At 32.4% G+C, this 25,712-nt stretch overlaps 1 protein-coding gene across 3 annotated transcripts in view; it reads left to right on the top strand.

The window, feature by feature from the left end:
- Positions 1-5,678: 5,678 nt before the first annotated feature.
- Positions 5,679-25,712, top strand: part of LOC127709225 (multidrug resistance-associated protein 1-like) — a 40,248-nt gene continuing 20,214 nt past the window's right edge. For 2 of the 3 annotated variants that reach the window (XM_052214629.1, XM_052214631.1), the window contains exons 1-16: positions 5,679-5,804; positions 8,518-8,673; positions 11,811-11,942; positions 13,336-13,476; positions 13,778-13,906; positions 14,284-14,360; positions 15,023-15,154; positions 16,008-16,184; positions 17,052-17,229; positions 18,189-18,357; positions 18,638-18,723; positions 19,920-19,985; positions 21,223-21,360; positions 24,416-24,562; positions 24,836-24,920; positions 25,591-25,657. In XM_052214629.1, coding sequence (XP_052070589.1) covers positions 5,787-5,804; positions 8,518-8,673; positions 11,811-11,942; positions 13,336-13,476; positions 13,778-13,906; positions 14,284-14,360; positions 15,023-15,154; positions 16,008-16,184; positions 17,052-17,229; positions 18,189-18,357; positions 18,638-18,723; positions 19,920-19,985; positions 21,223-21,360; positions 24,416-24,562; positions 24,836-24,920; positions 25,591-25,657 — 1,898 coding nt within the window. In that variant the 5' untranslated portion in view covers positions 5,679-5,786. The remainder of the gene's footprint in view (positions 5,805-8,517; positions 8,674-11,810; positions 11,943-13,335; positions 13,477-13,777; positions 13,907-14,283; positions 14,361-15,022; positions 15,155-16,007; positions 16,185-17,051; positions 17,230-18,188; positions 18,358-18,637; positions 18,724-19,919; positions 19,986-21,222; positions 21,361-24,415; positions 24,563-24,835; positions 24,921-25,590; positions 25,658-25,712) is intronic. The other variant, XM_052214630.1, reaches the window with a different exon arrangement.

Here is a 25,712-nt window from a genome sequence, read left to right as displayed (position 1 = left end):
CCTATCTAAAGATATAAGTTATAACATGGATCAGATATTTGGTCTTCGGCAATGTATGAAAAGGGATATTTTTTTTTTAATTTCAGCAGCACGCCAGAAGTGACACCACCCCTTCCCCCGTGCCTTATACAGACCTCATTTATCATAAGATCGCTGTCAGTTTTGAGTTCCCTGTTGTTTATATTCGGGGATGGGTCCACAAATTATGTAAAAGGGAAATGGGGGGGGGGGGGGGGGGGGGGCGTGCTATAAACTGAACGTTTATACTAAATTTCTACGAGAAATGAACAAAATTTTCCATCAGTTACTTAACTGCATTATTGGATTTAACAGTTGATACTTTGATTGGTGGATATGAGTTTTCATTTTGCCCTTTTCCTTATATTTCAATAGAAATACATATAGTTTAATTTTGGAGTGAAATATCCCGGTTAAAATAGCCGTTCATATTTTTCAAGTGAATTCACTTTTGTTCTGTTTTACACTGATATTTTATATGATTTTAAAAATTAAATTCAAATATTTTGATTAAATACCCATGTATTTTAGGACGTTTCTTTAAACAGGGTTGATGGTAAAGGATCTAAAATAGTTACCAGTTTTTATGTTACTATTGTTTATTGTAACTTGTGTTTATTGTTACTTGTGTGTTTATTGTTACTTGTGTTTATTGTTTTTATTAGCCTTAACTAAATGGCGTGTATAGTCTTGCGAAGCATTTGAAGGACTGAAAAAAACACAAATATATATTATATATATATGTGTATTGGTCCTCAGAAGGCATAATATGTAGATCATCACGGTCGAAACTGGTTTAATTACAAAGACTTTAATAGATAATCAAACAAATATTTTGTGCTTCAGAAAAATGCATGACAATTATGAAAGGCTAATTTTTGTTTTCATTTGATAGAAAAGTACTAAGTATATGGTAATTATGCAAGTACAAAATGTTCTTTGTTACCTTCAATATTTTTTCTCTACAATAACTTCCATGCATATGTATGCAGCATATTTTTCATATACCAAGTATTTATGATTTCTTGAATCAGTTTTTGTCTGATATGGCGGAATATGCGCTATGATTTCTTAAAGTTGCAATCATTCTTTGAATAAATATAGCTTGTAAGGTAATTTAAGGCCACATCAATTTGATTTTTTTGATCTTCTGGCTTTTGGCCAAACTATTAAAGAACACAAATCCATGTTTGCCAATGAACTCCACGTCACCATGTACTTAACTCCATAACACACAAAGCATTCCAACTTTTCTCTGCTCTTATATTATCATTAAACGTTTTAAGGATGCCATATTATTAGAATGCCAAACTAAATTGGTGTTGTTAAAATTTATAGTTATTTTCCGAGATATCGAAATGTCAGTGATGGTCATGAAGTAGCTAAGCATTTTTATAGTATTTATGGGCTATACAACTTTTTACACATTCAAAAAGGTGTGACATTTGTTTTCAAGTCCGTATTTAAATAGAATACCAAACAATATTTCTTTTAACTCTAAACATGAAGAGATCATGATGACATTTTTTTTAATTTTCTCCCATATTTTGTGACGGTCCTAGTTCCTGGAGTTTTCAGTATTTTAACATAGTTCGTGTTTCCCCATTTACAAATTTATTGAAGCTGGTCCCCCTTCCAATTTTATGATATATACTAGTATGTAGCTGTTTACATTAGAACTGTTAATCATATATGCACAAAAAGAAATGTCATAAGATGTGGGAACGTTTTCGTGATTTATTCATCACCATATTTTCATCATATGCTATTAGATAAACGTTTTTCGTGTCAATACCAATCAAACACTATCCAGTTACGATTATCTTCTTATTTATTAATACCGAAATTACGATTATCATTTTTGCGAGTTACGATTATCATCCCGAATTTTTCGACGGCAATTTTCTAAGTGCTTAGACAATTACAGTGCACCGTTACGATTCAAATATGATGTAATGGTATAGAAAAACCTTGCAGCTGAGTAACTCTTGATAACAACGGGCTACATTTGAGAAAAATGACTGAAAAGATTTTACCTATTTCTGCCGTCGCCATATTGGGATCGTCGTAATTCCAGTTACGATTATCAGTTTAACACCATTGATTAACTTAATTTTGTCAAAGTGAAACGAAAATATGGAGAAATGAGATCAAATTGCATTGTTCATAAAATGTGTTAAATTTATCCCCGCCTTGCTCGTTTGAATTTTAAGTACTCTTAATTCAATTGGCTATGCACCAGATAGACACATACATAGGACTACAATGTAGTTGCTCGCAGTAACTTCTTATTTTCTCTTGCGATACAATTTGTATTCTGATTAACTGTACAGATTGCTACTATTAGAAAAACTAATGCATCTTATTTCTAATCTTTATATAGGACAATACAACCCAACCCGTAGAAATCACCAACACATTTCTCGTGTCTCATACACTTACATTAAACTCATGTCCCTTAAATCTTCCTTATTTCAATTATGTGAAGCATACCCCTTATCTCCTTGAATTCACCCTTTTTCAATCATGTGAAGTTTTCTCCTTTATCTCTTTTAATTCACGATTATTTCTATCATATGACGAATACCCCTTATAACCTTTAATTTACCCTTATTTCTATCGTGTGATGTATCCCCTTATCTCCTTTAATTCTCCCTTATTTCTATCATGTGACCTATTCCCTTATCTCCTTTAATTCACCCTTGTTATCTATCATGTGACCTACCTCCTTATCTCCTATAATTCACACTTATTCCTATCATGTTACGTCATGTACGTATACCTTTCATTTCGTCACATTTCTCCTTATTTCTACCGTACGAAGTTTACCTTTCATCTCTTATCATTCACCATTATTTCTATCATGTGACGTATACCCCTCATCTCCTTCAATTAACGATTATTTCTATCCTGTGACGTATACCCTCATCTTCTTCAATTAACGATTATTTCTATCCTGTGACGTATACCCTCATCTTCTTCAATTAACGACCCCCCAAGGGTGACTGGGGAATAGAAGTATGGTTACCTTTGGTCTTCCTCCGACCGGCAGTAAAACCCTTGTTAAAGTGGGGCGTCCGTTTGGCTGTGCGGGATGTACAAATTTGCAGCCACGTCCGGTCAGAATGGGGACGTTAAATGCGATGCCTCGTGTAAAGAGAGTGCCACGCTCTTTGCACGTTAAGAACCCTTGCAACAACTCTTTGAGGGGTCCGTAGGTGACCTGTTGCAAGGCTAAATTTTGGTCCCTGTCCAATATATCCTCATTTCCCGTGGCAGTCCAAATTTCTCCGACCTTAATCCCGGACGCCTCTATTACAGTACCTACCTATTGTATTTATTGTTAATTTGTTCTCGTCCTGAATATGCATGAAATATTTGCCACTGGACGTTAAGCAACCAACAAATCAATCAATCTTCAATTAACGATTATTTCTATTCTGTGAATTATACTCTCATCTTCTTCAATTAACGATTATTTCTATTCTGTGACGTATACCCTCATATCCTTCAAATAACGATTATTTCTATCCTGTGACGTATACCCTCATATTCTTCAAAAAACTATTATTTCTATTCTGTGACGTATACCCTCATATCCTTCAAATAACGATTATTTCTATCCTGTGACGTATACCCTCATATCCTTCAAATAACGATTATTTCTATTCTGTGTAGTATACCCTCATATTCTTCAAATAACGATTATTTCTCTCACGAGACGTATACCCTCATATCCTTCCATTAACGATTATTTCTATCCTGTGACGTATACCCCTCATCTCCTTAAATTAACGATTATTTCTATCCTGTGACGTATACCCCTCTTCACCTTCAGTTAACAATTATTTCTATCATGTGACGTATACCCCTCATCTCCTTCAAATTACGATTATTTCTATCATGTGACGTATATCCCTTATCTCCTTTAGTTAACGATTATTTCCATCATGTGACGTATACCCCTCATCTCCTTCAATTAATGATAATTTCTATCATCAGACGTATATCCCTTATCCCCTTCAATTAACGATTATTTCTATCATGTGAAGTATACCCCTTATCTCCTTCAATTAACGATTATTTCTATCATGTGACGTATACCCCTGATCACCTTCAATTAACGATTATTTCTATCCTGTGACGTATACCCCTTATCACCTTTAATTAACGATTATTTCTATCATGTGACGTATACCCCTTATCCCCTTCAATTAACGATTATTAAATACGTATTATAGTGTTCTTTTTTATTTTTATCTTTGTAAATTATTACCTTTACTGTTTAGTCCATTTTTGGTAATATCCCTTTGGAGTGGCTCGGCACTTAAACATCCCGTCATTGTGTTTTTGTGCTATGGTCAATTTTTGTACTCTTGTCTTTCATTTGTTCTTATGTGGTTTGTCTATATGCTTTTTTGTATTTTTTGTTGATAAATTTGCTTGTTTTTATAATGACTAAGATTATAACACAATGTTGACTGCTTTATCCCCAGTTTTGACATTTTGATCTATTATGTCTGTTTGTTTTGTTCACAGTTCACACATTGTTGTCAATATGATAGAATTTGATGCGACTGTCGTACAAGTGAGAGGTTTAGCTAGCTATAAAACCAGGTTTAATCCACCATTTTCTACACAAGGAAATGCCTGTACCAAGTCAGGAATATGACGGTCGTTTTCCATTCGTTTCATGTGTTTGAGCTTCTGATTTTGCCATTTCATAAGGAACTTTCCGTTTTGAATTTTCCTTGGAGTTTTGTATTTTTGTTATTTTACTTTTTTTAGAGAGTTGTTAAAATGGTTCTTTATGTACAGACAGTGAAGGATAAGACTTCGGATATTTTCTCCTCATTTCGTCCCATTTTCCCTTCAAATTTAGATGACTCCCAAAGTAGACCGAGGTAAAGTGATATGGTAATACTGAACTTTCGCGTACCCGTAATAAAACCATTAGAAATTGAAATGTCCGTTTGATTGTGCATGATGTATAAATTTGCAGCCATTTCTGATCGGAATGGAGACTTCAAATTAAGACCAGGCCCTCATGTGAACTATCCTTTACTCTCTTTATCAGTTAAACATGTTGTTGTCCTGTTTTAATTCTTATCAACCGTTCTGTTCGAACGCTTAGTTTCTCTGTAGACTTTCATATTGATCACGTGATTTTGGTGTTTTTACTTTCCATAACTAGATGTACAATTGGTCAGTTTTTGTACAAGTTCATCAGAATTTAATATAATTTTTTAATTAAATATACTCTACATGCACGACAAATGCTTTTTGAGTGTCTCGGTCCGCTCCTTTCTACGCTCTACGATTCATAAGCTACCTATAAGGTTACAATAATCCTAATCGGAGGTGTTAGTCAATTTCCGCAAATATATAATATATTTCTGACATATATAGACACTATACTTACTATGTAATTGAAAAACGTAATAACTGTAAGATGTGCTAATATATTTATACAAAAAAGAATGAATATGATTGAATATAAAGTTTTTAAATTACCCATAAAAGTATTACCTAATGTTTCTCAAATTTGGTTTACAATAAAAATGTTGTAAATTGTCTAGATCTGTTTATTAAGATCAAATTGTTAAGTTCGCAGGTTCACCTACTCTGGATTTTACTTTTTCTATTTTTAACTTAGGATTGTCTACTTGTAAAGATAATAAAACAACGTGTTTCACCTTGATGGTGAAATACACATCACTTTTATATGGAGGTATGTTCACACTTTATCAAACAATTCAGTGTATTCGATGGATAACAATCTTTCGGTAAGTAAGTTAAGAAATAAAATTGATTTCATCTATAGTTGGCAAGCATCTACGGAATGTTGGTGGGATTATACAAGTTTTGGGCATATTAAACAAAGAACAGTTGAAAGGGTTAATTTAAAAATTGTCGTCCAGTGGAAACATTGAAAACTGAGGAGAAATATCTTGTGTGATATATCATACTCAGTCAGTCTTTTAATCATTCAACAATTAAAATTATTATCTTCAAAATTGTTTTTTTAATCAAACTATTATGGACACAATTAAATTGTAGGTTCTCATTGGCGTAAGAGTTAAGTGGGATTTAGGCGCAAACGTTTGAACGAGGCTAGATGAAACAAGGGATAAAAATTATTTCGTCTAATACATGTAATAGTCTAGTAGTTAATCAGTGTCCTTTATTATTTTCATTATTTATTTGCCATTATTTTCTTTCAACCAAAACGTGATGGGAGATGACAACTTTTGAACGTCATTTCGGACACTATCTTGGTAAAAGGATGTCGAAACACGAAGTCTTGTTGATGTTTCTATTTCTGCTCTTATTTTTGTTATTGCTGTGTAGGTGGTTATGGGAAGCTACATTTATTGTTGTGTAAAACCGACAATTAGAGTCTAAAATAAATGAAACGCACGTCTGGCGTGCCCAATTAGACGCCTGGTATATTTGATAATGTCCACACACAAAGCCAAAAGCATCTGACTTAAACGGAAACAAACCGGTCATGTTTCTTATTTCTTAATTTTTATTCTTAATTACGAATAAGCCTTTAAAACATTTCTATTAATACGGGGATAAAAAAGGGTCCAGTTACAAGAGACGCAAACCGCAAATAAAAGTGTCTCACTTTACCATTTTGAAATGTATTTTTCAAATATTCCAATGACCTTTATCTAACTATTTTTCTAATTACTTGTACTTTGCAGAATGAGTTTTAAATAACGAAATGTTACTAATATTATTTCAGCATCGGTAATTATACAAATTATTTAGTTGTATATATTTGTTATTACCATAAATACTCGTGGCACTAATCATGAAGGTTGGTAATGTATGCTCTATGGGTATTTAATTGGACAACTAAATAACCCTTAAAATAACGATGATAAAAATTGCCAACGGCCGAGGGTTCATATTTTATCAAATACAGACATAAATTAGACCAATATTTGTTGAAATACTCAGAAAATGTATTCAACCATTGGATTCAATAATCACAGATTACTGCTATATTACATCTTGGTGACGTATTTAATAATTTAAGAATAAACTCTTAGTAGTTGCCATGTTGTAACATGAAGATCATTGATGTCTTGTAATTTATTTACATTTCTTTTTGTTTTGTTTTACTTAAGTAATACAACTTTTATAAACTTATAAAATATACTTGGGGAGGGTTGGCGACTTCAAACATGTTTAACCCGCCCCCTTTTTATCTGCCTGACGCAAGTCAGGAGCCTGTAGTTCAGTGGTTGTCGATGGTTCATGTCTGTCATATTTGTTTTTTTAGTTGTTTTTTATATTAATTAGGCCATTAATATTCTCAATTAAATTATTTCATATGTTTCATGTCGGGGCCTTTTATAGCCGAATATACGGTATGGAAGGTCATATGCAAATTTCCTATAATTGCTTACATCCACTTCATGTGCACTTTGGTGGATAGTTGTCACATTGGCAATCATAAATCATCTTCTTGTTTTTAGAGGCTTTTCGATTTTCAATTCAATAATAATATAGTACGTTCAAGTATCTTCGTTATACTTCCGTCTGAACACTACTCATAAGTACTTATATGATATGTCTAAGTGTTTGTGTACTTAAATGTAAAACAACACACCGTCTTGATATTATTCATAACTCAGCTAATGTATTTAATAATTTCATAACAATTATCCAATTTACGGGGTTTTTTTCTTTCATGGAAAAGTACAATACCACAAATCGAATAATTAAACAATACCAGAACAGTTTTTTTTAATGTCAAGTGTATTAAACAGTAGACGTTTTCGTTTCCAGTTTGAATCGCACAAATACTTACAACAGATGCCATCAAATGTATCCTATGTTTTTTTCTGATTTTTACCCGATTTATACATTTGTAAGACAGTTGATTATTTGCTTATCAACATGTTGTTCATTCAAATGATTTCAAATTAACGTGTTTTCCTCTGAATTTGTTTTTGGGACGTTACAAAAAGACCTTAAAAATAACGTCACCTAATTTATGATTGACACAGCTTTTCGCAGATCATTGAACAAGGAAGATACAGGTTGTTTACATGTAGTCATAAATAATTAGAGAAACAGATTCCACATAAGAAACTCATGCAACACGATGTTTCTCCACTTTCAACAGTTACATTTTTACCCCAAGTTTTTGGTAGGGGTTTGGTTTGCTCAAGCTTTGGTTTTCTATGTTGTGTTTTGTGTACTATTGTTTATCTGTTTGTCTTTTTCTTCTTTAGCCATGGCGTTATCAGTTTATTTTTTCGACTTATGAGTTTGAATGTTCCTCTGGTATCTTTCGCCTCTCTTTTATAATTTCTGTATCTATCATGTTTTACATTAGGAAGAATCAACTTAGTTTTAATAGCGCATTGATACCGAAATCTACTCTTAATGTTACATGTATTTATAATGCATAAAATAGTACATAGTAATCTGAAATATTGCGAAGGTTTGTAATTGTTTCTATTGTTGTTTGTCTAGGTGTGTAATACACAGTTAAGTGTACAAGATTCGGTCACATTAATAGAGGGATCATATTTAGCACAATGGACACCTGTGTTGTTTGTTTTAGCGGCACCTTTCCACTTTTTATATTTCAAACGAAATTTTCAAGCATCTGTTGCCCAGTACAAATTCGTAAGTATGAGTTAATTTAGAATATACGTATATTCAGAGAACTATTCGTAGAGTTACATATTGTTTAGTCTATTATGGAAGATCGTATAAACACGTATTCTCTTAAATAATTTGGATTTGTGTTGCTTTACTTAATATTGTTTTATTCTTAGATGAAATGAATATTAAGGCAGAACAATCGTACAATGTTTCGTATCAATATAGTTAATAGTTAATAATGTCTGAACGGTATCGTCCGATTAACCCACATTTTAGAATTACAGGTATAAGAGTATTTACAACATGTTAGATACTCGGGAAGATGATTGTTCGACATTTAGTATTTGTCTACGCCAGACGTTTCGTCAACCAAAGCATCAAGAGTGACGCTCGAATAAAAATTTTACATGTAATTTACCTATATAAATTATAAAATTCAAAACTGAAAAAAAAAAGATGGAATTAAAAAAAAAATATTTTGACACATTACCAAACACAATTAAATGTACATAAAATATTTCTATAATATTGACATTAAGCCATCAACAGCAAGTCTAACCGCAATAGAGCACATATTTCGGAAACTAACTAAATGTAAATCGCATCAGCAAGTAGTAACAACACATACTGTGAAACATTGTGAAAGTATTTTTATTGGTGGGTTTCAGTCTTCGTGGTTTGAGAAAAGATTACATGACCGTGGGTTCTTATTCGTGGATTTTAGTTTTCTCAATAAAAATTAAGAACTTAAAGTCATAGAAACAAAGATTCTTGAAAAAAATCGTAAGTTGTTTTTATAATGATTTCTGGGATATTGCAAAATATGGTGTTCATTTTCACTTTTCACTTACTTGTTCGTCTTTCATTACTGACAACATTCATCAAAATTACTGACAACATTCATCAAAATTTGTTAGTAAAACAATTGCTTTCAGAAATAAGCTGATTCGTCTATGCTACAAATTATCTCGATTTGTGGGAAATTGCAAAGTAGACATTTAAATTGTTGAAAACGAGTGATTACACTTATTAACCTTAGATAAAATTATCACCAGATTAACGATCATCAGATGTGTAAATTGAGACATAAACATGTCACTTAAAGGAAACGGTAACATAAAAATAATGCTACAAATGTACTATGAATTGTAGAATTATTTCTTATGAAGTATAAAAGCATGCCCAATATGAATGTTTGTTTTCGTATGAAAATTATGAGGAGATAAAATGAACACTTCATTATCGCATATAATCACCGGAAGTCTGACTTTCATCTCTCAACACTTCTTTTTCATGACAATTAAAAGGTTAAAAGTCATACAGTTTATGTGTTTAAAGAATAACTGGGTAATGTCCTGTCTGAAGTGGTATATATAGTTCATAGTGCTTTTGTTGATATTTGATGTATTCCCTAGACTTTATGTCCGTATCTATGTAATCAAACCTACACGAGGATCTTTCCATGTCTTGATTTGGACAACAGTTGTTTTATTTCGTTGGACACTTAAATTCTTGGATGCATCAACGAAAACTACGAAAATTGATACCCAACGAATAAAAGTTCTTTCACAGTAGCACACATAATGCATAAGATACACCAATATATCATACATGATACATACTAGAAAAATATTATAGCACACATGCCACATAACATTATCATGACATCACATACAGGCAGCATATACAGGCAGCATATAATTCAAAGTGTAACAAATGTAGGGATATGTCAGAATATTGGATCACAATTACGTTATCATTCCGTCTGCGTACTCTGAGTTGCTACAGTCTTTATTTGAGGTACGTTAACTTTCTTCACTTTGTCGTTCGTTGTCCTACGGCTTGGTACTGGATGTTGTTCATTTCGTTTGCTTTCCTCAGCAACTTAAGGAAAGGGTAAATATGTCGGTGTAGTATCTGAATCATTTTCTTTATTCTTATGTACCATCCTTCGAGTTGGTTCGTCGTCCTTGTTCCATCCGTTTGGTAGTAAATTCATATTTGCCTGTAGATTTCAACATGTTATGGTGTGACTAAGTCAATAAACGGTGTGGTGTTAGTTGTTGAGTTGATATTTTCAAATGCTTGCATTATACGTCTTCTCATTCAACCCGTGGTTAAGTTAAAGCAATCTTGTGAAGTGTGAATAATCCAGTGCGCTGGTCACTTTCTAGTCTTCTATTTAAATAAGAAACGTTATTTTATTGCATGCATTCAAGGTGCACTGTGCTGATTATTTATTCAACAACTTATATTTACATTATATACAAAATTATAACAAAGGCATATGATGTTCATGTTATTACAACAAGATATTGTCAAAGAAAACAACCCGTTACATGTTTACGTAAGCAATTTTACAACATACAATAATGTGGAACAGTAATAACTTGTGATGTAGAGCGATAAGAAATTTTAAAAAGTCGAACACTCTTGAATTAACCGTCTGAACCATACACAGTAAATTGGACAACTGTCTACACTTATCGACTTCTTGTGACACTGAGAGCATACGCTAAATATTACGTTCAGTCTGTTGACTGTTTTCCCCTATTATATTGTGTTTATAGTTTTACGGAGACGAAAAAAACATCAACACAAAAGATACGCCAAAAGTGTTTTTATGCCCCCGCCGCAGCGGATGGAGCATTAAGTTTAAACCTTATCCGTCTGTACGTTCGTCCGTCCGACCGTTCGTACGTCCCAAAATTGGTTTGTTTCTTTCCTCTAACTTTAGTTTGCCTCAACCAAATGTTATGAAACTTATACACAATGCTTATTACCACAAAGCACATATCAAATTTGAATTTGGGTGGTGTAACTTTTACCTTTCTAGAGTTATGTCCCTTTACAGATGGAAAAATTGCTGAATTTTTCATTTCCATTCTATAATATAAGTTTGCCTCAACCAAATGTTATAAAGCTTATACACAATCCTTATTTCCACAATACTCAGATCAAGTATGAATTTGGGTAGCGTCACTTTTACCTTTCTTGGGTTACGTCCCTGTATAACATTATACACAAGCGGGGGCATTATCTGAGTCCCATGGACACATTCCCCATTTATTTTGTCTTATATCATTTTGTTTATGATTTGACAGTAACGAAATAAAATTAAAACAAATCACTCAAATTGTGTATTTCTTTTATTTTAGATTTTAGCAGTATTCATCACACTGATAGGGATACTAAGTATATCTATTGGATTGAGAGATATTCATGACATTTTGTTTGGAGAAAAGTCTTCTGATGGTTTTATTTTATCAATTAGTATAATTTTGACAACGGTATGAATTCTTTTTATTACCTTTATTCAATGTTCATAAATAAAAAGGAATGATAGGCAAACGTCAATAAAACAACAAGAGGCCAAACAATGCAAAACCATTTACAAAATGACACAGAGACAAAAAAAAATATACCAAAAACGTTTAGGCAGAATAACAAAAAATGATAAAAACGTACTCTCCCAATATTTGGCATTCAAATAGGGTAAACACATTCTGATGTATTAGCGTAATCATTCGTGTTGCTCCGTGTTAAAATCTGTTGGTGAATCGTTTATAATATCTTCACACAATAGCGACCTTGTGAATACAACGGATATCTAATTTACTTTTGTGCCTTACAAAATTAGAGTGTCGTTTAGTTAGTGAAATGTCTAGCAAGCTATAAAACCAGATGGAACCCACCATTTTCCACATAGGGAAAAGCCTGTACCAAGTCAGGAATATGACAGTTGTTCTCAATTCGTTTGATGTGTTTGAGCATTTGATGTTGCCATTTGTTTAGGGACTTTTCGTTTTCAATTTTCCTTAGAGTTTTGGTTTTTGTTTTTCCACTCCTTATTATCGATTTGAAAATCAATGCCAATCAATAATTTTTAAAAGAGTTATGCCCATTGGAAATATTAATTATATGGGAAATTGCATTATGAGCGCTCTAATGTGTACAGTTCTTGCCTGATGTTTATAAAATTTATATTATAGGTTTTTATCATGAATGTTTTTAAAGAGTTCAAAAATCAGTGCCGATTGATTATTTTTAAAAGAGTTATTCCCCTTGAAAATATTGATTATACGGAAAATTGCAATGTTATCGCTCTCATGTGTTCAATTCTTGCCAGATTTTATGCAACTTATATAATAGGTTTATTTCAGCAATGTCTTTGACACGTTTTTTAAAATAAGTTCTGATCAAATATTTTTAACGAGTTATGCCCCTTGGAAATATAAATCATAATGGAAATCACATTGCATTTCCTCTGACATTGTCTGAAGCCTTCATTCTTTTAAGATATTAATAAAAAGTTTTAAAAAACAAAAACAGTGCTTTTTTTAGTTATTGCCCTTAAACCTTGGATAGATAAAATATGTGCAACGCGGGGGACATTTTTATTCCAGTTTAAAGTACAAACTTATCATGCTGCATTCAACCTTATTTTAATTCAAAAATTATTGCGAAATTTGTATAATGCGGAAAATTTGATTGAGTCCGTATCGCAATAATAAGAACTTGCATTCTGATTTTTTATATCTGTATGAGGATTATCCATAAATCGCAATAACTAATCACACATTTTTGTAAATTCAAAAAAAAAATCGATAATAAATGCACGCAATCATTTCTTAATTAACAGTTTTTACTCATGAATAAAATGAAATGCATTATTCTTTTCAGATAATAATACAAGATGAATCTCATAAAACACAGATGAAGAAAAAGAGAAAGTACAGATTTTTCCGAATATTTGGACTTTTCTGCAGTTTCGGAATTTCGTCTTCATATATTATTCATAAAAGAACAGATACCACTGTTGATGTAGGGCTTTATGGATTGTCAATTCTAAACGATTTGTTTTTCTTAAAATCCCCCACAAGTTTGAATAAATCCCATACATCATGTATATTAAAATAGATTTAAATAAATATTTTGATGTTATTCTTAAAAGGAAAAAAAGGAAAATATTTGCAAAAAAGGTTAATCGATCTTGATGTTCTTGTTTCTTGTTGTTTATTACAAAAGTTGTTGACATCAAACTATTTTTTATTTTCACTCTACCAATGTTGCCAGCTGCATTTGTATTAGCAATCTGATATTCATGTACTACTTATAATTTCAGAACAAATGGGAACTACAACTTACACAGTGGACAACACAACTGTATTGCGTGTTGATTAGTGTCTACTTGATAGAATCAGTAATACTGGTTTTAAAACAGGTTCTGGGAACAGACCAGTCTTTTCAAAAGGTTTGTCTGAAGTCTTATCTTTAATCTTATATGGTGCAAAGAAATTATGCTAGCAAAGAATATGGATGCTAGGAAATATACTTGTAACAATTATTTGTTTGTATGCAAACTGATAATAACCTATACGCCAATATTGATAACTTGGAAATTAAATAAACCTATATCTTTTGTTTATCTTAATACTATAATCAGTAAATGAATGAAAAACAATATTTTTATATCATTAAGTAAAATAGTATGTGTGTACATGTGATATGTACAATATACAGCTGATTTCAGGATAACTTCCCTGGAAACAAGTTTAGGGTAACGGCTAGTCACTGCCTTAATTGCTAGCTTAACATTTGTTTACAGGTTGTTTTGTTTCTCTCTTCTAGGGTAATGCAGACAAAGACGTTTCTCCAGAAATTAAAGCATCTTATTTGTCTCAGCTCACATGGAGTTGGGTAACACCGTTAGTATTAGGAAAACAAAGGGATTTGAGATGAATTCATCTGAAATTAAGATTTGAGTCTTTGACGAATGTAAAGATTTTTTTAATAGAAGTACAAACAAATAATGTAACAGTAACGGGATAATTGATATTGCTAAATATTTAATAAGAGGATGGAAAACTGGGACAAACAAGAAATGTAGACAAGATAGACATTATATTTAAGGCAAATGTATTTATACTAAAATATATATATATTTTTTTCATTTTTAAGATAAGCCTACATTGCTTGTTTGTTGACAGTATTATTGGTAATTTGTAGTATTACTAAGTTTACTTGAGGAATTTTGCTCCTGCTGAAACCCAGATCAATCATTCTGTTGTTGAGATTTTATTTGATTGTTGTTTATATAGGGTTCAATTGAAAATAAAATAAAATTGATTCGGACTTTGGAATGTTAACTAAAAAGAGGAAGATGTAATTTTGACAGAATATTTGCCGTTAAATAATCCACCTCTTAGTAGCTCAAAGAGCAACTGTAAAGAGCCGCTAACGTTTTACATTCATAGTTCATAGCACCATGTGTACGCTTGCAAATTCAATTTTTTTTTTGCATTTTTTTTTCACATTTTAGATACTACCATCAACATCATGAGTATAGATTTTGATTAATTTTCAACAGATTGGTCCTGCATGCATACAAGCATAATCTAGAACAATCAGATTTATGGCCCTTAACACCTGGAAATGTATCTACAAATATCATTCCTATTTTTGAAAAGTACTGGGAAGAGGAGGTTGAAAAAGCTACAAGGTTAAATAGAACTATATATTTAAAAAAATATATACAGGATATATACTGGTCACTAGAAAATTATTGTTTTTACAAACATGAATTGCCTTCATTTAGAGGCCTCGACGTGGCCTAGTGCTCCGAGTAGTTTATCTACTGTATTGCTAGCCTTCAAACAGTGCACGTGGCAGGTGCGTTCGAATCAAATCTAAGTTGAAAAGGGTTGTCAGTTTTCTTGCAGAAGGTCGGGTTTTCCCTGCGGCTTCCTCGACCAATAGAACAACTGACCGCAACAATTTATCCAATAGTACTGAAAGTGGCGTTTAACAACAAAACTCAACCAACTAATTAATCTACTTTAATTTATGTACAAAGTTAAAGATTAAGTAATATAACTTTAAAACAAATTTAATCAGTGAAATGAATCTAAATATGAAAAATTCACATTGATGATTAATGGAGCCATACGCTTTGACAATAATAAAAGATCAGGTCCAATATCTAAAAGAATGAAAGGGAAAATACAAACTAATTTGTTTACCGGCACAAAGCAACATTTCCAACATTTTGACGATCAATAAAAAATTGAGGTGTGTGTGTTGAAAACCTTTTCAAATAACTTAAAATGGATGCATAAACACATTCAACACAACTAGAAACTAAAGTATACGTCGACATAGAAGTCAACGAAACCGGAAGCAATATATAATCTGAAACAGCATGTGTAGTCGATTAATGTGTTGGTTATTGCTTTGTTTTCATAGGCAGTAATTAAAAAAAAAAATAGAAAATGTTGACGATTATAGGGAAATAATTCTTGATTTAATTCATGAAAAAACAATGGGATAATTTTTTTTAACATTTTCGTTTCTAGGGAGAGACAATCCCAGGAAAAGCGAAAGATTCAGACAACAACAAACAATGTTGAGAAACAAATTAAGGCAAATCTCCTTAATTGTATTATTAAAGCATCTGGACCTGCTTTGTTGCTGTCAGCTTTTTACAAACTATTGTATCATTTTGCCGAATTCGCCTTTCCATATATTCTAAGGTAAGGTTTGACTTCATGTATGTGGATTGGTGTATTTATTGTGTTTGACACATTTTTTCCCCATCATTAAAATTAGGATACATAATGCATTCCTGGGTATATACCATGCTGGGAACAACTTCAGTATATTGAGGAACTAATCTATCTAAACCATAAAAACTGAATACACCTTTGAATAACCTTATCATCTTGAGACCAAACAAAAATATCAGGTTTTCCTCAAATAAAAATAAAAATCCCTTTCAGGAAAACAGCGAATTTGGCCGATGTTTGCCGATTAGGAGATCACATATTTTTTGTTGCTCATAACATTTAAATGATCTATCAGCTAATGTTATTCAGCGTCGCCTTCAATGAGCGATTCCCATACTGTATAGACAAAACAAGAAAATATATATAACAGACAACAACCAATGATAATCCCTGATGTTCAGGCCCATGAAGTGGTTCAAGGTTGTATGGTAACCTATATTTGTGTTAATCCACGTCACTTAAAATCAGGTGAATAGTTGTCTACCAGAAAATCATACCACATCTTCTTATTTTCTATTCATGTTTGTATTATATATCTTTATTTGAGTCGAACATTTATTATATTCTTGCAGATAATAGCATAAGCTGTTGTATTTTCCTCAGACACTACGATTCAGAACGTTCTAAAGTTTGATATCTTGTTTTACTATATGATTCATTTTCTCATCCACCATTGGTCCATTTCCTGTTTATCAAAAACCTAGAGCAGGATATTACTAGTAAGCAATATGACACAGTTCGCATTGTTTTATCTGCATTTTATTTGTTCTTTTTAAAGCAACACAAATTGTCAAAGGTTTTATCAAATTTGTATTCCATTTTTTATCATTATAGACTTCTAATAGGCATAACAAAAGATAGAAAGGAAGAGATCTGGAAAGGTTACATACTCGCTATCCTTATGTTTTCTGTTACAATATTCAAATCAGTAGTTTTGAATCTTCATATTAAGGAAACACAAGAAGCAGGAAGGAGTAACTGGGTAGCTCTTACTGCTGTTATCTATAAAAAGGTTTGTAAAGGATTCGACATAAATAGGTATTGCGTATAAGGTGTTGAATAGATAACAGGACACAAACAAAATTACGACTGAAATGATAGACCAAACCATGGTTAATAGAGAGAAAATTGCAAAAAAGTTCTAGAAATACTACACATAAAACTATAAGTTAAACAATATGAGCTTATCAAAAGCGGGTGAAACGAAGATGCTCTGGGAAGAGTCGGGATTTGCTTCTTTGTGCTGAGGACCATCACGTTACGTTTGTTATGTTAATAGGTTAAAATTTACATGTTCAATTCATAATAAAACTATTTACAATCAGCACAAGTAAATTATCAAATCATAACAGTGAACGCAGGTGCACGATTTAAAGAGAGTTCGTATCTTTAATATCAGACGTGAAAAAAAGAAACATGAAGAATTTGATAAAGGACATTCAGTTTTGAATTTTCCTTGGAGTATTTTTGTTAGTTTACTTTTTATAAAAACAACCATTTCACTTCAATATTCTTATTTTGTAGATTTTTTCCGATGTTTAGAAAAAAATATTGGGGTATTCGAATGTTTACATTGATTACCATATACTTTTTAGATATTTCTTTGCTACAATCACATATTTAAATGTTTTTTCGATATTAGTCTAAGAAGAAGAAGAGAGGCGAAGGATACCAAAGGGACATGCAAACGCATAAGTCGAAAATGAACGAAAAACGTCATGGCTAAAAAAAGAAGAAGAGAAACAGACAAACAACAGTACACAAAACACAACATAGAAAACCAAAGACGAACTCCATCAAAAACTGGGGGTAATCTAAGGTGCTCCGGAAGGGTAAGCAGATCCTGCCGCACATGTTGGACCCGTCGTATTGTTCATGTTAGTACAAATCCGGTGTAACTGGGTGAGTGAATATTTTATGGTTTAAGAAACATGTATGAATTAACCCTATCGGATTTGTTTTATTATTTAGACTCTGAGACTTACCAATGCAGCTAAACAAGATTCTACTGTTGGCGAGATCATCAACTTGATGTCAGTTGATGCTGAAAAGATAGGAAACTGTATGTGGAGTTTAAATGAAGTATGGGCCGTTCCTCTGTTATTTTCTATGTCTTTCTACTTCCTGTGGCAGACCTTAGGTAGTTTTAATAAAAAAAAAGTGTAAACCACCCATGTGTTGAAAAATAGCATTACATAAACTCCAGTAATAGACAATATATATCAAATGTGTAATTGCCGAAATACAGTACAATTTATATATATATATGTTTAATTTACGTAAAAGATCTTATTTACAGAATGTTAATGTATATTGTTTCTGATGCGTTGTTATTGAAAAACGGTAGTACGTCACAGTGATAAATGCAGTGATGACGTGGTATTATCTCTATTTTATATATTCATATTCATATATTTCAGGATCTTCCGTCTTTGTTGGACTTATAATTGTACTGTTATTGGTACCAGTTAATTTTGTGTTGATGAGGAAGTCAAAGCATTTGCAAGTAAGTTTCAGAATACTTATAAATTATTAATAACTAGGCTCCAACTCTCTCAGACAAGGTGACGTTATGTGGACTTTGCCGTTCCTAATGAGTTCCTGTTTGTCATATACCTTTTGAGTTTTTCAAGTTGTTAGATGTTTGTTCCTGGAATCATTCCTCATTGAAAACTCCATTACTGTTTAGTCCATTTTTGGTTATATCTTTTTGGTGTGGCTCCGTATTCATATATCCCGCCATTGTGCTACAGTTATTTTCTGTATTTTTGGTTTTCATTTTTGCTTATGTGCTTTGTCTATAGAGTGTCTATATGCCATGCATATACCCACGACGTACGCGACGGGGGCATTAAATGTTACCCTTGACCGTTCGTCCGTCTTTCTGTCTTCCTATCTTTCCATCATTCCGTCTTTCCGTCTTTCTGCCCGTCTTATTTTCGTTGCAAAGCTTGAACGGGGCATTCGTGTCCTCAGACACATTCGTTTTTCATGTGTTTCTTTGTTGACATATTTGTTTTATTTTACAGTGATTAAGATTATAACATACTGTAGATTCATTTATTTTCGTGAATACCAATTTTAGTGGTTTTAGAAAATAATGTATGTTGGTGGATATTTGATTTCGTGGTTTTGCCAAGGTCTGCATACAAGCTTATTGAAAATGTGTAATTCGTTGAACATTTAAATTTCCGGTTCAACTTTACCCACGAAATCCACATAAATTGGTATCCCACCAATAATAATGAATCCACAGTAATCTTGACTGCTATACCCCAATTTTGGACATTTTATCTATTATGTCTGTTTGTTTTGTTCACTCATTGTTGTCAATATTACGGAATTCTATGCAAATGTCATATAAGTGAGAGGTCTAGCTAGCTACGAAACCAGGTTTAATCCACAATAAGGAAATAATAATAATATTACATGTAATTAATCATGTTAATAGGGAAACGCCTTAACCAAGTAATTTGACAGTTGGTTTCCATTTGTTTAGCGTGTTTGAGCATCTGATTTTGACATTTCATAAGGGAGTTTCGATTTTGAATGTCCTTGGAGATCTGTATTTTTGATATTTGACATTTATCTATAGTTTCAAGAAATAATCTGAATAGCGATCACACAATAATTTACGCGATTTTGCATACGGATGGTATTTACAGTGCCCCTGGATAGGTTTGATTTCTTTTATCTTTACAGTTAGAGAGCATGGATTTAAAAGACGCAAGAATCAGAAAGATGAATGAAGTTTTGAATGGGATTAAAGTACGTATAACAGACAGCATAGATACTTGTCATTTTCGTTTAAATGTTTCCTTTTCCATAAGTTACAGTTTCATGTTTCTCTGTGTTCATAGATTTATTTGTGTATAAGATTGTGTTTGCAGATCAGCAATTGGCGAATATTTCATGAGTATTGCGAACAAACACAAACAAAAAACAAATCTTAACCAACGATTCTACAATAAGATGGCATTCCTATGTTCAAATTTGGTAAATCGATTGTAGAAGAAAAAACAGATAAAAAAATAGAAATAAAACAAAATCAAAATGTACCGATACTGAGTTTTCGGTAGGGTAAACTTCTGTGTATGATCAATTAATTATCAAAGTGAATAGACGAGAGGAAGGACCTGTATGTTAACTATCACTAGAAAATTAGATAATGTAGAATAAGGACAGACAATTATCTTGCAAGAGGCCATCAACGGACCAAAACTCTCATTTAGTTGTTTAATGGGTCATGTAATATTCTTTTATACATAAATGGAAAAAGATTATTACATAGCTTTATGCCTATGTTAATTCAAACACGGTTAAAATCAAGACAAGTTTAAAGTACGTGGCAAAAGATTGGTTGATTGATTGTTGTTTAAAGCCACTTTCAGGCTTCTGTGCTATGTCATGGCGGTCAGTTTTTATTGGTGGAGGAAGCCGGAGTGCCGGAGAAAACCATCGACCTTTGATAGGAAAACTGACAATCCTAATCAAATAATATTTGAGTCGAACATACCGTATGTGCGGGATTCGATCTCACAACCTCAGTGTTGACTAAAGTGATACTGCAGTTCGACTACTTGGACATCGAGGCCCCTGATAATTGGCAATTTAAGCAATGCTTTCTATTAAATTATAATAAAATAACCCGTAACCTTAAAAGAACAAAAAAGATCATTACTGCGACAGACCATAATGAAAACGATAGTGTCTTTTGACCTATTAATTTAAAAAAAAAAAATGGGTTGCAGTTTCGTTCACATATACATCAAAATCTGTATTTAATCCTCTGTAAAAATGTACACTCCAAAAACAGGAATGTACAGAATGGTTTTATTTTATTACAGACGCGTTTGGCCTTCTTATTGATAAGCCCTTTTGTGTCATTTCTCAGACTATATGAGATAGGAGAAAAATTGTGTGTACGTTATAAACAGTGTAGCCTTTCATCAATAAAAGTCATACCAGGAGACAATCTTTATTAAGTTATTACACTTGTTTTTAGGTTTTAAAGATGTATGCATGGGAGGAATGTTTTGAGAAGTGCATTCTAGAAATTCGTGACCAGGAACTACATATACTGGCAAAACGAGAAGGAATTCAAAATTGGATGCATGTGATATGGGCAACAACACCTTTTACGGTATTCAAATATTAAAAAGTATTTTGTTCACTCTATGTCTTATATACATCAGAAAAGTAGGGTCATCACAAATCGGAAACAACTGTTATAACATTATCGGTACCAATGATTTTGCACTAGATTCGCATTTTGACAATAAATGTCTCTTCAGTGATATTGGATGCCAAAATAATTGAAAATCCAAAACTTATTAAAATAATGATGAGCTTATAAACCAAAAATGACAAAAAGTATAGCCAAGATCGGGCAAAGGAATCAGAACTTTGTATGAGCGAGATATAGTCCTTAATTTTAAAATCATTTCCAAAATTTTGTAACAGCAAATTTTGAAAACACAATATACGTATTTTCATGCCAGTACCGAAGTACCAGCTACATGCTGGTGATGGAAAGATTAAATAGCATTTGCTATTGTTAAATTAAAGATCAATAACAATCAAGTGAATAAATTATGTAATTGATTTAAAAGCTTCAATAATACAATTGGAATCATGTAACATAAATGTATAAAACGTATGATTACATGGTAAATAATTTAAAAAAGAGGCGAAGGATGCTCAAGGAACATTAAAAACTCATACATTGAAGAAAAACACCATATCAAAATACGAACGAAGAAGAAAAGACAAATAAGTCCACAGACACAACATATAAAATTAACGAAGCAGCTTAACAAACCCTAACTAAAAACTGTGGTCGATCCCAGGTGGTCTGGAAGGGTAGGCAGATCCTGCTCAAGTAGTGCATCACGGCAAGCACAAACTCGGTGACAATTACCATTCGGTAATTTAAAAGATCACGGGATTGTGGTTACGGTAGTTGGAATATGTCAGTGGTGATCTGTAAACTGATATTCTATAACGGTAAACCAACACAGAATGGCGTCCGTAAAACTTTCGAAAACCATTCAACATGTAACATGTATTCATGTTTAACTAATCAGTTGGTTTTCGTTAGTGGTTCAAATGTGTACATCACATTTTGCATAAAGTAGCTTAATTTCAAACATATCATGTTTGACTGGTCCCGGAATTTAAAATGCAATCGTGACGATCTGATAAGTCAAGCCCTTTCCAACCGATATTTACAGTCTGTTCTTACAATTTTTTGTTTCACCTATCTCAAAGATTAGGGGAGGCGTTGTATGTTAACAAACATGTTAAATCCGGTACATTCATTATGTACCTATCCCAGCTAAAGAGTCTCCCATTCAATGGCTGTCGTTCGTTTCTGTCTGTAATATATGTTTTTCGTCTTTTGTTTAAGCAGAAAGCCGGCCGTTAATTTTTGTTTTTGTTTGAATCATTTCAAATTTTATTATTTCGGGCTTTTAATAGTTAACCACATAGTGTGGGATTGCTACTTACGCAGAAACTGCTCCAACAGAGTTATGATGAGGAAAGATTAAGAAAGACACTCCGATGGACAATATCACGAATTGGTTGATCTATTCGATGTGTCTGTGTCTAAACTAGCTAACGACATTTTTACCACGTCTTAGATTGTGGTTTACCATCTACGTTGTCTGGCCTGCTAAGTACCGAACGAAACCTATTCAGGAATATGACTGTTTTGCCGAGTGTGAATTCGCATTGCCATTAGACGTGTCTCGGTATTTATACATCCAACATTCATTTATTTAGTTATGATGTGTCTTTTATAAGTTGTTGGATATTGTGTTATCGTTTGTGGTTTGAATTCTATTCTTATTTTTATTTTCTATGTGTATGTAAAAGCTAAAATAACGAATCAGCTAGTTCATTTATATGATTTTTGGTTTAAAGAAACTATATGCACAGGATTTATTTGTTTTTACACCGTTTTGATTTAGAAGAAAAACCGACATGGTTCGAAAATACATATATTTACTACATTACTAACACAATTATGTATTAATATTCTTGGAATGGTTAGAAAATACATAAAATAACACCATGACAAAATTAATCTATATTTAGAAATTTACCTGTGACGTCACTTTTTGTGGCGTTGATACTTTCATGTAACTCACAGTTTATAATTCTGTTGTGATGTCGGTGAACTGTCGTAAATTAATGGAAGGTGTCCGTTGGTATTCATGTTGTAATGTACTATTATATTATCTTTTTATGTATTTCTCTGTCCTGAGTGTTCTTTCGTTTATTTCTCTGTCCTGAGTGTTCTTTCGGTTATTTGTACTGTAATCCTGTCACGTAATGTTGTCATTTTAGCGGTATTTTTAACATTGCCATATAAGCGGGAGCATTGGCTAGCCATAAAACCAGATTCAACCCAACATTTTTTTCTTAAAATGTCCTGTACCAAGTCAGGAATTTGGCAGATGTTATTAAATAGTCCGTTTCTATGTTTGTTGGCGTTTGTTTTTGTAGCAGTTCAGTGTTTCTGTTGTTCCGTTGTTTTCTTCTTATAGTTGATGTGTTTCCCTCGGTTTTGGTTTGTGACCCGGATTTGTTTTTGCTTAATCGATTTATGACTGTTGAACAGCGGTATACTACTGTTGCCTTTATTTTGCATATAATTTAAGGCTGTATGGTGACCTATAGTTTATTTTGAATCCACGTTATTTGGTAACTGGTGAATAGTTGTATCATTGGGGATAAAACCAACTATTTTAATAAGCTCCACTGCAAAACAACTGTTATAAGATAATAACTCGCATTTTTACTCATTGATATATTACCCAACTTGTCTCCTAAAATTTTGCAGAACTTAATTATATAGTTCTTATGTATGTTAAAATAACGCTTTATAAATTTGGACGTACTTTTCTGAAATTACCCTTCAGCAGGAAGGTTGATATTAAAAAAAACAACAAATAAGGATATATAGGTACTGAATTATAGCTAGATCTGTGTATGACCAACCAACATGGACTTAAGGTTCACTTTGCATATAGGAGTTGAAACCTAAGTTTCTTGATAACTTTATTAAACTGATGTATAATACGTTTTTGATATTTTGGGGATTGACCAGACACCACAGTTTCCCAATTTTAAGATGCTTAATGCAAATCTACACCACTGCATTTTGCATATATATTTGGTTTTATTTGCAGATATCATTGTGTACCTTTGGAGCTTACGTTTTTATGGATGTAAATAATGTCATGTCAGCAGAAAAGGTGTTTGTATCTCTATCGCTGTTCAATATACTTCAATATTCACTACATCTTGTACCACACGTCATAAACTATTTTATCCAGGTGAGAAATCATTATTTAACATAAAGATACAGATTTCCAGATTCGTGCAAAGTTTAACATTATTTCCTTTTACCTTGGTGTTGTCTGTTTTTTATCAATTCATAGTTTTGGAACCCTCTTGTATATTTTCCCCTCCGTATTGGAAATACGAAAAAATATGTTGAAATAAGCTTAATTTTTGACACTATGACATCCAAAATACACTGAAATATCAATAATACAAATTAAAGCATTATAATGCAAAATTATTACATTGAATGATTTTTTTTTCAGACAGCTGTTTCATTAAAAAGAATACAAAACTTTCTGAATAACGAAGAACTGGATACAAGTATAATTACAAGAAACACTGATTCAGGTTGGTCAGACTATTGGTAGTTACATTCAATATATCAGCCTTTTACAAAAACCGTCAAAAGCGTTTCAGGCCACCTTTGATTGAGGTTATTAGAGCTATGTTAATATATCAACAGGAAATATATGTTCATTTACATGATTAATAAATTATATAGTTTTAACCTGTTATAGAAAATTCAACAGATGCGATATATATTCGATTTTCTTCTAAAATACACGATTAATAACATAAAAGGTAGCAATTTTAATGCACTAGATGCACTTTTCGACAATAAATGTCTCTTTAGTTATGCTCGAGGCCAAAGTATTTGAATATCCAAAGTATGCCAAACGACGTTAGTTATGACTGAAACAGAAATTGCTAACCAGTACTATCATCTAAGTAAACGAACTATTTTGGTCGGGTCAGGTTGCTCCTTTTTACTTTGACGTTCTTCTATTCTTTTTGGTATTCATGTATATCTTTTTTTACAATAAATTGTAGCCTTGGTGGAATAACGGCCAACGTTAAAAATGATCAGTCTGGGGAACTACTAATCTCAGCCGTATTAACGATCACATTATATTAAATACATCTCCAAGATTGTCTATTTTGCTTCGTTATAACTGTTTTTTGAGCGTATTACTCCACATGAGTCAATAACGTTCTAACACATGTAACGTTTTTCTAGAATATGGAATAACAGTTGAAGACGGAACATTTGTTTGGGACACAGCCATGGAACCAACTTTAAAAAAGTAAGTTTAATTTGGGATTGTATGTTATGTAATTCTTGACAACTAACAATTTTAA

This window comes from Mytilus californianus, unplaced genomic scaffold, assembly GCF_021869535.1.
Source record: "Mytilus californianus isolate M0D057914Y unplaced genomic scaffold, xbMytCali1.0.p SCAF_7, whole genome shotgun sequence".
In the NCBI taxonomy this organism is placed as follows: Eukaryota; Metazoa; Mollusca; class Bivalvia; order Mytilida; family Mytilidae; genus Mytilus; species Mytilus californianus.
This window is presented reverse-complemented; position numbering and strand designations above follow the sequence as displayed.